Source organism: Musa acuminata, chromosome BXJ2-11, assembly GCF_036884655.1.
Source record: "Musa acuminata AAA Group cultivar baxijiao chromosome BXJ2-11, Cavendish_Baxijiao_AAA, whole genome shotgun sequence".
Taxonomy (NCBI): domain Eukaryota; kingdom Viridiplantae; phylum Streptophyta; class Magnoliopsida; order Zingiberales; family Musaceae; genus Musa; species Musa acuminata.
The window spans coordinates 1,502,501-1,517,936 of record NC_088348.1 but is presented as its reverse complement, the minus strand read 5'-3'; the positions used below and the strand labels follow the sequence as shown (position 1 = coordinate 1,517,936).

General features: G+C 34.3%; 1 protein-coding gene across 1 annotated transcript in view; it reads right to left on the bottom strand.

Moving 5' to 3' along the window:
• Positions 1-155: 155 nt before the first annotated feature.
• The window catches only part of LOC135627154 (ABC transporter G family member 28-like), a 20,321-nt gene continuing 5,040 nt past the window's right edge, over positions 156-15,436 (bottom strand). The window contains exons 7-15 of the mRNA XM_065133151.1: positions 15,259-15,293; positions 11,864-11,937; positions 8,427-9,292; positions 5,115-5,411; positions 3,793-4,272; positions 3,505-3,653; positions 1,824-2,113; positions 1,599-1,723; positions 156-373 (exon numbers count right to left, since the gene is read on the bottom strand). Coding sequence (XP_064989223.1) covers positions 217-373; positions 1,599-1,723; positions 1,824-2,113; positions 3,505-3,653; positions 3,793-4,272; positions 5,115-5,411; positions 8,427-9,292; positions 11,864-11,937; positions 15,259-15,293 — 2,473 coding nt within the window. The 3' untranslated portion in view covers positions 156-216. The remainder of the gene's footprint in view (positions 374-1,598; positions 1,724-1,823; positions 2,114-3,504; positions 3,654-3,792; positions 4,273-5,114; positions 5,412-8,426; positions 9,293-11,863; positions 11,938-15,258; positions 15,294-15,436) is intronic.

The window sequence follows — 15,436 nt, the reverse complement described above, 5'->3', positions numbered from 1 at the left end:
AAGGTTTCATCTTGCATGTAAAACCCAATGTTTGTGCTGAACCTAATTAAAAGAGAAGCAATTTTGTCCGAAGCCATTTGTCTTAAGTTGAGAAATTTATGTATACACGCCTTGTTAGACTACACTTGTATCGTGTTGCTGAAGCGTGTCCGGGTCGTACTGTGCGTGTATTGATCCCTGGCATAAGCTGGAGTCGAAAAATGAAGCATATAAACCTCATATTTTGTTCAACATCACCAAGCAAACGAAAGCGATGCAGCGGAAAACAAAGCCATAAAGAAAGAGAACGGCCAAACAAACCCCCCAGTGATTGATGTTATATCCCAACTTAGAAAGCATACCACACCGTGTCATCAGCCACACACCAGAGTACCTGCAAAGAGGAGCACTCAGTTGTGTGCCTCATATACCCATAGGAAAGCGAAATCAAAGCAGAACAAAGAAATCATTCGCATAACTGAAACTTAGTTTTCCAACAAAATTGTATCCAAATTACATAAATCAAAGCAGAACAAAGAAATCATTAGCATAACTGAAACTTCGTTTTCCAACAAAATTGTATGCAAATTACATTGTTCTACAACAAAGAGGCTCCTGGAGAAAGTGAAAGAAAAAAGATCATGGAAGCTCATCCTGTAGGCAAAATTTAAGCCTCAATTAATTACCTCAATGGTAGCTTTCTAGTGGAAGTACCTCGTCTGTTGTGGTTGAAATGTGGAAAATTGTAGACATCAAGGCCTACCTACCTTTTACTCCTTTCTTCTATATGGCCTATTATGCTTTGTAACTGTCATTAGGTCTTCCACCTCAGTCTGGTTCATGAAGATGAACTCATGCAGAGGTTTGCCTCTTATTTCTGCTGTTTAAGCAGTTTATTAATATAAATTGTGAACTAAGGCATCTGGTTTATTAATATAAATGGGATGGCTTTTCTACATCCCATTTTAGTCTTTGGCAGCTTGTAAAGCAGCATAAATTGTACGTGACAATTTAATATTTTCATATTCTATCAAGCCGGTGTAGACATATCTATTCTAGTTCGAGAAAAAAATTAATAACCAATAGATGGGTTTCATATAATTAAAATAACAAGTAATGAACATGATAGCAAACAAATTTGATATGAACCAGCATGTAGAACTAGTAAACCTGCAGAAAACACAACATCATGAAACAGGTAAAGCGAAATATAAAGTCTCTTCCTTCTTTACAGAATTGGATAGAGCTAAATGTAAAAATAGAAAAAATGAATAAACCATGAGCATAGACTAAAGATTCCAGTTACAAATTCTACTAGACAAAGGTTTCACTCATTTACTTAATTGTTACCACTTAATGAGAACCAAGGCATGATCATGGAAACTTACTATCTGAAAATCCAGCTTTGTTATCCAAAGGTACTCTGCAAAGGAGTCACATTGTGTTTTTTAATGTTCTACTTAATTTATGTGTTACGGAGGATAGATTGATGCCAAAGTGTCTTTTGCTAATATCTAGACCAAGCTAGTCAAATATGAATATGTGAAAATAATGTCAAATAAGAATCATACAGACCATGCTCATCTGCAATAAGCAAGCAAAGGTAAGTCAAAATAAACCTTTTGGTATTTACAATCACGAACGCCTCCAATGCCCACTTTGGGTAGCATAAATTAACAAGTATCTTTGAATTTTTCTGCTGAGTTGCTATCAAAGTCAAAACAACAGGAAGGAGAGCAGACCACTGCAAAATCAACATCAACTTAATAGAGAAAGAAATAAATAAATAAACAAAATTATAAGAGACTGCAGAGGAAGCATTGAAGTATTGACATTATACATACCAGTTGGGCAGAACTTGGTTGGAAGCAGATGGCAAAAGTATAACCAATACCAGTTACACAGTAAAAAAGGGCAAACAAAACGATGTAGTTGTCTGCAAATGATGACCTTGGGTTACTGAAAAAATAAAACATTGAGAGATAAACTACAGGCTTGACGACTGTGTTGAAATGATCAATAGTATCTTTTGAGAGAAAATAAGCTAGTGAACTCATTCCAGATGCTCTCTCTCTCATATATTGTAGCTTTTCAATTGAAAATGATCTCAAAGCACCAATCTGGCCCAAGAGAGCTGCAACGTAGTACACACAGTTCAACAAGTCAGAATGTAAACTGAAAGGTAAGAGATTTTCCAATAAATTTTGTGATAGCTAGTCCAATATGCTGAAGATAATGGTTAAATTATCAGTTTTAAATTAAGAAAGAATGTATAGTAAATCCCCAGAAGTAATCATATAACACTATCCAAAATTCTTTAAACTGCCATTAGACACAGAAATTGTGTATGCATGGCCACACTTCTAATTTGTCATTACACCTGTACTACATATGCATGGACAAAAAGAGATATATACTAATGCACCCTTCCCGAGAGTTAAAAGAGAATATATAGCCAAAGGGAAAGAAATCCACTCATCATGTGTTATCCTGAGGAAGGATAATGACGTTGGAAAATATTTAGTTTAAATAAAGTTTTAGTAGCTAGAGTAAGTTAGATCTTTTTTACTCTCTTTTTCTTTCAATTATCTAAGCCTTTTGGCGAATGTTCTTCAACTCAAACTTGCAAATCTTCATTTTGTTGTCTTTAGCTCTAGAATCTACCTTAACATTGTAGATTGATTTCCCATTTAAGGGCAATAACTTCTTTATATATATATATATGTATGTATATATGTATATATATATATATGTATATATATATATGTATATATATATATATATGTATATATATATATATGTACATATATATATGTATACATATATGTATACATATATATGTATATATATAACACTGTAGATTCCCCTGCTTTTATTCATAGATTGTTTGCAAAAGTGGTTTGTTGAAAATTCTAAATTTCAATGTACCAATATGATCAATATTACGTCCATCCAGAGCACATCCGCTCTAGAAATCCATCACCTCTACTGCCAATGTCAACTTGGTATTCGAGATTCTTTTCCTTTTCTCCTACATTAAGCTACATCCATAAACACCGTGCTAATGTACTCAACTGACTTAACCTTCCCAAACAACATTTATCCTATGTATCCTTCTCAATAAGTGCCACATCAAATGAAATCACAAATAAAAGGTTTGCTTTAACCAAGGTTTTAAATATTGAAGATATCAAAAAATTTGGTACCAATGGAAGATATCAAAAAATTAAATATTGACCAAACTGACCAATATGGTCTAGTACTAATCCTTGGAATCAACAATGATGAAAAGTGCACTTGGTATGACTTGGTCTCAATATTTCGAACTCAACATCTCACAAGTTGGATAACTATTCTTTATCTTCTAGCATTTAGCTAATTTGGATTGTACTCCTTAATCAAGCAACAAGATCTAAAATTATCTAGTTATGCTAAATAACCTTGAGCAGGGTAAAAAAATTTTCACAATACTATGCTTATTGCAAAGAAAATGCATGTCAAAAGTGGCAATTATCTCTAACTTACAAACAGCAATAACAGTGTATGTATAACCAGCTGCCCCCAAATTTGTATCATTCGCTTTAGTGATTATTCCTAAACAGACTCCAGCAAGACCAAGGATCAAATAATCAACAGCTTGTGTTGTAGCTTCACGCAGACGCTGTTTGGAGACCCTGTAAGTGACAAGTCTATCCTTTAGCAAACAAATGTTCATGACTCCATTACAAACAGCAACATAAGAGACAAGTAATGCTCTAGATAGACCCAACATGCATGAACTTTTAAAAGATCTTCAATCGTATATGAACTCACCTCCCAAGATAGTACTTGTATTGTTTAAATTTACCAGGAGTTATTCGGTTTGCTAAACCTTTTGATTTTGAAACATTATGCTCTAAGTAATCTCGCTTTTCTTCGAAGCCACCTTTTAAATCTCTCCAAACATTTGCAGCACCAGAATCCTCATCTGAACCAACACTAGCAGAGCTTGTTCTACTTTCAACTGATGCGTTAACAGAATCGAGTTCATTGTGCATATCAGGGGGTACATTATACCCATTATGCAACATCCATATAAGTGGGAGCTGGTTGGATTTAACACCTACTGATGTGCTTGGCTTCACTATACCCTCTAAAATGTCAATGAAGTAGTCTGGAGGGTTGACACGCTCAGGGACAATAATCTCTAGGCCTGCAAAGTATTCTTCAACTTTCTTCACTGGGCCTTGATATGCAATTAAACCACCTTTGGCCAAAAGTATTAAGTCGTCGAACATGTTGAACAAAGTATAGCTGAAGCAGAAAGTACAACTTAATATTAGTGTGATAGTAACTGATTACTATGAATGGCTTTAATAGTTGAAGAGAACTAACAATTATCTCATGATTATGCACATAACGTCTTGTCAATAATAGGACAACAGATAAGTTCTATGAAACAAATGAGAGATCCACCAAAACTAATTTCATTTAGATATCCCTTCCATACTGTTATGGTTAACCCTTGACAAGTTGTGACTTTTCATGCTTAAGTAATTCCCTAGTATCTTTTCATGCTTCATGAAATATGCTCGGTTAAGCCTCACATCAGAAGTGGGAAAATAATTGAATTAGTTTCTAAGAACTCGATTTATTAACTTGTGCATAAGTATTTTGAACCAGTGGTTTACGCACATGAAGCTAAGGAGTCAATTATACCACCAAAATATATTATGACAAAACTAGGGTTGTTAACTTCAAGATCATTAAAATAGCCTATTGCAAGTAAATTAAAGTTGAGGAGAATTTTGTGATTAAAATAAACCCCTCTTTGACTGGTTTAGAAAAAGATCAGATTATAAACCTAAATACCACAACTACAAAGTGTCTACATAAGGTGGCCAGTACTTGAGGGTCCTGATAATAAATTGTCTACAAATCTAGTTAAGCAGAAACAATGATTATATTGTATGATGTGCACATCATACAATTTTGTGGCTTCTCTAGCAAAGTTCCACAAAATGAATCTAGTTTTGCCATGCATGATAACATTTCATGCATCTTATGCATGAGTTAATTCTACCTGTGTTAGCATATATCGGAAGCATAATGAAAGGAAACATGATAACATTGATATTATATTCTTCGGGACCAACCTGGGCTGGTGAACAACCATGCAGATGTTTACTCCTTGAACTGCCTCACGACGAAGGGCTCTAAGTAGCAGCAGAGATGAAGAACTATCCAAACCTGATGTTGGTTCATCCAGCATCAAAAGAGACGGTTCCATGACCATCTCAAAACCAACATTTACTCGCTTTCTCTGCCCACCAGAAATTCCACGCTTCTCTACTGTCCCAACTAAGGAATTCCGTACTGCTTGCAACCCCAAGGAGTCTATAGTTCTTTCAACAATTAAAACCTTATCAGCTTTTGACATACCTGTGGAAAGTCTAAACAAATAAAAAAAAAGAATTAAATTTTACCTTGATAGTTTAATGCCCTCTAGAATGAGGAAAATATAACAGAATAAGCAATAGATGCAATTTGACACAATAATATTAATAGGAAAAGAGAAAAAGAATATAAGTTTAACCTGATAAAGACAACCATAATGATTAAAGAAAAATGCAAAATGTGAACAAATTGCAAGAATGAAACAAGCATGCATCATATGAAGGTGAGTGCAACACATATAAAACACAGAAGAAGCACCGGTATGAGCTAAGACAGAGTTCCAGATTTTTCCATTGAAATTTGAGTGGTAATAATCATAACCCTATACCCTGACATGGTAGTTGGTGCATGTGAGCAAATGCTTCAAAAAATCTGATAATTGAAATTTATTTCAGCAGTGCTGCCAAGATGGTCGGGATGTTGGATCAAATGAATAATAGTAGTATCATGAGAGTTTCTAAAGGCTGGTAGAATGATTTAATGTCCAAATTCAATGTCATGTTAAAGAGACATATACAGATATGTACCTGAACAACAGAACTAAGAACATATAGACAATTATACGGTCACTAGTGCACTAATAGTTTATCCTTGTTCGACAAAGTTCACTTCACATGCTCAACATGTCTATTGGCCAAAGCGTTGACTACTGAACAACTGATCTTTTCCAAGTCTAAACCATACTTGTCAATTAGGATAGGACAGTCTGAAACAGTAAAATGACCAAAACGGATCATGCAAGAGAACTGGATATGCCTATGTGAGCATTACAAAGGTGGTACAACATATTGCATATGCCCACTGAGGATTTTGTTTAAATCTTTTAGAGCTTCCAGAAATACCTTCACTTCCAAGCATTACTAAAGAGTAAAGGATAGATATAATCTAAGGAATTGCAGACCTGATATCTTCAATTTCTGTAATCCTTTGCTATCAATGCTCAATTTGACACCCAGTCCTGTGTAACAGGAAAGAGCATTTGATCCACTTTGCTTGCATGAACCTAACAATTCGAAATTCTAGTGATTTCTATGACATCTCTTCATATAGAAAGCATACACCAACGAAAATCTAAAGGAATATTCTGAAGCTGTGGGACATGAAATACCTTGTTACCATTCTATCTCACACAGGGGTAAAGATTGGTCATCAGAATAATCACTGACGTGAAAATAAATGTTTGAGCAAGATGAATAAATAAAGCATTCAATTTTTGCATGAATTGTGCAGTAAAGTTAGCCCACTGTTAAGCATAAGCTGCGACCCTTCATTTAGAGGAATAAGTTCCAGTTTCACACTTCTTTCTGTAATCCTCAACCAAACTAGATCTCCAAAGAAATCCACATGCATGTGCCCATATACAAAATACAAAAAAAGGAAACAAACAACAAAGCTGGAGATGTTTAAAGGCATGTAGTCATTCAATTTATGAAAAATAAATTTGTTATCTTCAGCCAATTCTGGTAGACATCCAGAGTTCAGACTGTCGCCATGATAAAATGGTATTCCCTTAATATCAGATGGAATACCAATACATCATGAATAGGTCATATTGCAATGCTGTTATAATCAAATTCAAAATATCAACTCATACTTGGATAGCAATGCCTTCTCAATGTTTAATTAGAAGAGTTTGGAAAACAGGAAAATAACTGCATCATAATCTAAAAACAAGATCTAAGTGGCTCTAATTTCATCACGTCGATCCTAAACCTAATAAAAATAATAATAATAAATAGGACAAAGATGAAAAGTACAGAAGAGATCTGCATCAAAGATGATATGAGGGAAAGATAAAAACACTACCATATTCTAATGCATTACTTCACAAAAAACTTCATGTTAAATTGCTAATAAGGTCCCTTAATTTAAAAAATAGATTGTTTTTTCACTTGCAAACTTGCCAGTTTATGCTAACGAAGATCTTATATCTTCTAACACCTGTTTCAGGTTTCTGTAACAAGTTCAAACAATTAGTACCAGTATAAATGGCTCTAATTACATCAGGTCGATCAATAAACCTAATAATAGAAAATATAATAAAGGGGACAAAGATAAAAAAATGCAGAAGAGATCTGCCTTAAAGATGATATTGAGGGAAAAGAAAGATGCAATAGACAAGAAGGAAACAAAGGTTAAAATGCACTGCTAATCTTCTGCCAATTCAGAAACATTAACAAGCTTATACTTAACTAGAAGACTACAAAAGTTGACCCACCATAAAAGAGAACCACTACAGTAACCCACCAAATAAAACCAAGATCATTCCGAAGTTGAAAAAGAATAAAAACACTGCCATATTCTAATGCATTACTGCACAAAAAAACTACATGTTAAATTGCTTATAGGATCCCTTAATTTGGAAAACTAGATAGTTTTTTCACTTTTGAACTTCCCAATTTATACTAACAAAGATTTTATCTCATCTAACACCTGTTTCAGGTTTTGGTACCCAGTTTGAACAATTGGTACCAGTATACCGAGTGGTATACCAGTCTCATGGTATTGTATTACTGAAAAATATAAAAAATAAATATTAATTGGTCCCGACCTATATGGTCAGATGAATATCACCCCGCATCTACCAGTACCATGACTAGTATCTACGCTTGGAGGCTAAGAATGCTAATATCAAGAAAATCAAATATATGCAAGCTTCACTCAAGGCACATCATGCTTCCTTGGGTATGTCCTCACTAAGTTTAAAGAGTAATGCCATGTAAGAAAAAATATGCCTCAAATCACTAATTCCAGTATATCCTTTTGCTTCAACTTATAAGCGTCAAGATTTTGTAAAATACTAGACTAAAATAATTAGAAAAATAGGCACAAAATGTGTAAAATGTGTATGCATGTATTTTGCTGTAGGATTCATAAATGGGAACACAAGAGAAATAGAATGTATTTCATAGGATTAAGATTTTATAAACTTCATAAGTTACACATATAGCATTGAAGGTAAAGGTTTTCACTAAATGAGAATGCATCTGTGCATACCATGTGTCCCTTACCTACAGTTAGCACTGAACCAAAGATTTTCCTCCACTGTCAAGTTTCCATGAACAATATCATCTTGCGGCACAAAACCAATGATTTTCCTATGTGCATATATAGGTTCAACCTTTCCATTTATAAGAACTAAGCCACTCGTCTGACATCCAGCTATCCTTCCAGCCAAAGCAGAAAGAAAGGTGGTTTTACCTGCACCGGAAGGGCCCATGATTGCAGTTACATGGCCAGGAATAAGTTTCCCTGTCACATTCTTCAGAAGTTGCTTCTTGTTCCTTTTAAGAACTAAAGTTAGGTCCTCGAAACTAATCTCTACGAGAGGTCTTGTTCTGATTTCATTCTTTCTGGCCATAGAAATTACTCCTGAAAAGGTCAACTTTATTTCCTGCTGCAGCGCTTTCTCTTTTTCAATTTCACTGTAGGCATACTTAAAGATTTGGGTACGAGTATGCATATGTTTGTCTTTCATTGCATTCTTTTTGGGTTTCTTGTCTCCAGTATTTGAATGGACACTTTCTGAACTACCAGAGATCTTTTCAGATGAATGTGACATATTACTAAGTATACTTGGTTCCTCAATCTCTGGTATTGATGCATCTGATGACCACCTAGAAAGACCAAGAACTTTCTGTGGTTCTGGTTGTTTTTTGGATCTTTTCCATGAAAATGTATGAGATATCTGACCTTGAATTTCAACTGCATGCTTGATTGCAAGACTTTTTGCTGCTTTCCACCTTTCACGAGCTTGAACAGCTTCTCTAGCTGTCCTTGAAGCAGTTTCCCTCGATTTGGCTTGTCTTCTTTCCCGATGAGCAAGAATTTGGTCAGAGAAGTTGTAGATAATGAATAACAACAAAACCAATGCAACCTACAAAAGTTGTAGAAGATGTGATGCACTTTATGTTTAATATCATAGTAAAGATTCTTCAGCAAAAAATTTTCTTTTTCTACACTGTGCCTTGTACAAGAGGGACAATGTACAGAACATACAAATGATAATTACACTAGTATAACTTAATAAATCTTAGAAGAACAGTCAACAAAAGTAAATCAGACATGATTGTATCTTACACTCAACCAAAACTTTATTAGATATCTGGAACTAGTACACTACAAAACAACAACATTAAGAAGCCATAAAGTTCCAGCTATGGCTTGTTGCAGTTGTTTGTGTAGTAGATCTAAGTATCCACAAACTTTCTGATCGTAAATATGCATCAAGAGCCTATGTAAGCATGTGATCCTACTCGCACATCCAATTATAAGAATTTTATGTTTTTATTAGCCTACATGGTTAAACATATATTTTCTTTGGAGGATGAACACCCAGGATTTATGGCACTGAGACTTCCAAGAGTAATTTGTATGTTTAGATCTCCTCCAGTAGTAACCAAGAACCATCTACTATGGGAATAATTACAAAAATATATATTTTCAAAGTTTCAACTCCATGCTACAATTTGATGATAAAGTCTAGATGCATAAAGGTAGAAATTTGCATTTCCACAACTTCTACTCTCCCCATTCTTTTGTTTGACTGCGAAGTCCTTTCAGAAAGCTATGTTTTCTTTTCTATAAATGGTTAGCAGAACCAATTGTCCACATAAGATCAACTTTTGGTAGTAAATGTAGCATACTGCTTCAAAATTTCAAACATTCAGCTTGAGCTAAGAGCCTATTGCTTATTTACTGTGGTCCCAAATCAGAAGCAATTACCAAGCATTAGATTTAGTTTGTTAAATTTAACAAAATACTAGCAGGAGCAAATGATCCTATGATAGATAAATATTGAAACCGAGGAATTAAATCTCAGATGTCAATCCCACTATTGTTTTCTCTTTGACTGCCATGGTATGTCAGTACAGCAATATATATATATATATATATATATATATATATATATATATATATATATATATATATATATATACACCGAGCGGTATACCGAATGGTATACCACTCGGTATATTGTATCGTACCGTACCAAACGAATATCGAAACGTCGATACGGTACGATATTTCAAATTTTGACGCGGACCACCCTCTACCAAGCAGTACCAGTGTTTTGACCCTGTATAAGGCGATACGGGGTTTATACCGAGCAGTAACAAATGAAATCCAACCGTTATCGAGGAGTACCGATTGGTACGCTCCGGATTTCGATAGTTATCGAAGTATACCGGTTGGTCTGAATTTTTTTTATTTTTTGGCCTTTTTCTGACTTTTTTTTCCAAAAAAAAAGTAAATACCGGCATACGACATATGGCTAAGTGACATGTACCACTCCATGCATGGGCCGATACCACCTATCGGCACAGTACAGCAGTCCTTGCAGTACAGCATAATCCAGTATCTCACCTTAAAAAATGAAAAAAAATCAATTGAAATGTCAGCATACTGGTCATAGAACAGTTAGCCCATTATGACATGGTCAGTGGATACCATGATATTTGTATTCATGATTTAATGTATTTTCCAAGTTCCTAGAATAACTAGTAGAATTTTGTTATGCATAGGTATCAGCAATTCAATTAGTTACACATCAAAAGCTTGTCTAAAGTTGCAAGTTGGTCAGGTTGGACAAGTTTTTGTATAACCCAATCACATTCTTATAATCCATTCCAATGCAAATCAACACATCATTCCAATAAATTATTTTTTGCATTAATTGTTAGTGATAATGCATGGACAAAGCATATCAATCATGTGCGATTTGTTTTAGATAGATTATCAAGATATCATGTAAGTTAATTATCAACAATACTTAATAAATGCAATGTAAAATTAACCAACAACAGATAAGTATCATAGAAAATACATGGAATAAAGGTTAATGACATAAAAGTCATATCCATGAGCAAAATTTTTTGATTGAGAAAGTGAAATTAATTTTTTCTGAATCAAGGATGAAATGCTTATGGATCAGGATTCCAGCAGTCAAAAAACCAATACCATTTCCATTCATGAATTCCTTTAAAAAAATATATTTCCAATCAAGCAAGACTCAGAAGAATTTAGTTTTAAGTAGATCAAGACAAGTGCAGAGCTGTTTAAGGCCAAAAAACTGAGCTGCTTGACACTAGGAAGAAACAAAACATGAACAAAATCTTGATTCAAGAGCAACCGAATTACTTACCATTAGTAAAGCATTAAAGATAGTAAAATTTTGATTCTCTTTGTTTGAATGACATGAACTTGGCATCAAGCAACCTACAAATCAGGATTCCAGTAGACCAAAAACCAATATCAAACTTGAAAATAGTGAACTATTTCCATTCAAGATTTCCTTTAAAAAAAAATATTTCCATGCAAGTATGACTCAGAAGACTTTTAGTTTTAATTAGATCAAGACCAGTTAGGTATTAGTACAGAGCTGTTGACACTAGGAAGAAAGAAAATGTGAATGAAAACTTGCCTCAAGAAAACCTGAATTACTTACCATTACTAAAGCACCAATGATAGTAATATTTTGATTCTCTGTGTTCGAATGACATGAACTTGACCTCAAGCAACCTACAAATCAACTTTTGACTTAATCAACTTTGTTGCATTAAGTAACAAATGAAGCAGTATTCATATGCATGTATTCAGAAGCATTTTTTTTAATCTAGTTTTTCTTTTTGTCTGAGTTATCTTTCCTGACTATATTAATGGAAATCCAGAGGTTCCATTTCATTACCTCTGAAACAAATATAGTTAATGGCACTTGACTTTACGTGAATAAAAAAATATTCTTAAAATAAAACAAGGTTTTTAATCTTACTTTCTTTAAATGTTATTCTTAAAATAAAAGAAACTAGAAAGTTCTTTGAGTTACAGAAGATAATATTGTAGGTATTATCAAACTACGGATTGTTTTAACAAGTGGATTCATCAACCAAGCCTCTATTTAAACACATAGAGTCAGGAATACATCATCATTTACAAATGAGTCCATGCCATGACTCTTTTAACGTCATGGGAACTCCAATCATTTTCAGCATCCGACAGAAAAACATTGCAAGTAAGATAACCCAAAGCTCAAGGAGCAAAGAGATTGAATTTTTTTAATTTCAGGTTTACATGCAATAATAATATTCAATTGTCAAGCCTGTGCATCCCCATAAGGTAGCATAATATTTTGTTTTTCCATGCCAAGTCACTTCCCCAATATAGTGAGTTAAGACAGATGTAAATGCTGATCCACGTGATTGAGGCATATGCATGCATGACGATGCATACCAATCAAAGCCAAATTAGGCAACATGGTACCACTTTTGTAATCATGATATTGTATCTACATCTTGATTCGTAATAGTTTTGCATCCCTGATCAACCCCAAAAATTTGGAACATTAGGGCTCTGATAAAATATTTTGTATATTTACCCAAACTAGGCATCTAAATAAGGCATTCCCATCCAAGATTCCATTAACAAAAGATCAAAACAATACAAGCACTACACAAGTAAAAAAGATCAATTAGTTCATAACCTTATTGCTCGACACATCTAAATACATGCCTGACTTAGCAAGACCAAAATATCATACTTAATAGGCTAACATGGTAAATAACTAGGTGATGCAAATGCATGCCACGACCCAAAATAATGAACCAACTATCTTAGTCTCCATGTACTCTAATCAAGGCCTTAAATGTCAGTTTGACTACCAATTTCAACAGCCTGTCAGATCAGTGTGTACTGTGATGTTAGTGACACACCAGCTCATACCACTTGTTATCATTGTAATTGTATGGTATGTTGTCAGTGCGTCGTCAGATGTTAAACCAAGGTTCGTAATACCGTACCATACCGGTGTTTCGATCTGGGCTCGGTATGGTATGGTACGGGTGTACCTAGCGGTACACCTGATTTCAGTCCTTTAAACCCTTCGAAAATCATTGTTTTGTAGAGTTTAGAAGAGAAAATTTTTTTTTAAGAGAGTTTAAGAGAGTATAATGAAATAGGGGAGAAGAATGGCTTAAATAGAATGAGAAAGGGAAGCACTGTAATGCTACTACAGTGCGGTAACGGTCAAAATCAACCGTTACCGAGTTATACCTGGGGGTAACGATCGAAATCGACTGTTACCAAGTTGTGTCGGGCGATAACAGTCAAAATGGTTTTTTTGAACATATCGTCCAGTAGCGGGCGGTCTGCGTAACGATTGCCTGTCGGACCGGTACATACCGCCCGTACTGGGCAGTATAATTTGGTATTGCAGACCTTGTGTTAAACATCTATTTTTAGATATCAGTTTTACCAATATTTTATTCATGGCCATAACCCAATCTAAATTGCATCTCCCATCCCACATTCACACAATGGCCATGAACATTCTATATCCCTGGGAACAATATGTGAGCACATTGACAACTGCAAGTCACTTAACAGAAGGACTGAAGTATCATCAACTACTGAGTGTTGGGTAGGATTGTAACATCACATGTTACAACCATTTTCTAGTTGTATCTTAAATATTTATTCTGATACAAACTAAAGAATATGAGGGTCTGTGGTTATTTTGATATCCATCCAAGGCTCTTGGCTATAATCCAAAATAACTTGTGGTTTAAAAACTCTCTGGAATTTCAGAAATGCAATTTAGCTATTAATATCTATTTAACAAGAATCTAGGAGGAAATCAGAGAGAAGTGTAAATGATAGTACTTGGCAAAGGTGTGCTGATGTCATGAAGATCTTGAAGCTTAAGATTTTGAGCATTGCCTCAAGTAAGGCTTATAACCTTCACTAAAGGCATGTGCCCATAGGCAATTTTCATGATCTGTTCCAAAGAGTGCAATATATAAAATATGTAGTTTTATAATTCCTAACTTTGCCAATATTTACAATTAAAAGGGTAAAAATCATGTTCATTGAAGAAAAGAGAACACTTTTCCTTCTTTGGAAAGGAAAATAAACTAACAAACAATAGGGTTTGACAATAGTTGTCATTCTTGTCTTCTTTTTTTTCCCTTTCCTTGGTCTGTTTCTTTCCTTTCCTGTAATCTTAATATACTTTTAACTGCTTCCTCTCTCTTCTTTTGCGCATCTTTGTGTTATTGCATCTCACAATTAACCTAACACCTATTGAGACAAAGCATCTTAAGATAAAATAAATGACTATCACATCTCGGCACCTAATATATTCCATCTTTAAGATTATTTTACAAGTACTCATGCTCCGTGCCTCACTTCAATAAAAAATGTTCCATGCCTTGGCCTTGCGCCTAAGCTACAAGACATGTTGGCTCCTGAGTCTTTCACAATTCTGCGAATGACAAACTTTAGATAAAAAGTTTCAACAGTAGTTATATCGAAACGATGATCTTTAGTTTAATGTATTTAAAAATTTACAGAAAATAGATGCTCAAGAGAAAGTCCATCACGTGATAACACTTTAATATGGTTACATCTTACATGACATATGTTCTACATTTATAGGTTGAACCATTCATGTTGATCATGTAAGAGCAAAAACAAAGTTGTTCATTCTTCTAAGGGGTGCCATTGCAGTCCTAGTCATATTAGAGTTTAAATAATTAGTCAAATGAAACTGTACTTGTAATGACCCTCTTCAAGCCTCACATTGATGGAAGCCTTATGCACAAGGCTGGCCTCTCTAATCATATGAAGCTGCAGAGCGAAATAGCCATGTTCTATCATTTTTATTGCATCATCTCAAAAGCTTTCAAGAACATGAACCATCAAAGTGAAAAAATGAAAAATATCTGTAATATGTAGCTAAAACATGTATACACAATTTTATTAAGTTGATCACCAAAATAATTATTTTCAAAAATGAAAAGTCAAGTGTATAGAAAATTCTAAGCAATAAAACAGTGAAAAACTTACTTGTTTCATAAGTAGAACCCATCCTGCAATAGTGTCTGAAAAATGCAAATACAAAGTTGGTTGTAATGAAATGACAAACTAAACCAGAAAACAAGAACCAAAAGTAGCAAAAGATTTCATGATAATCATCTTTTTTGGGAGAATATTCAACATTTTGGAAGAGTCATCAATGCATCAA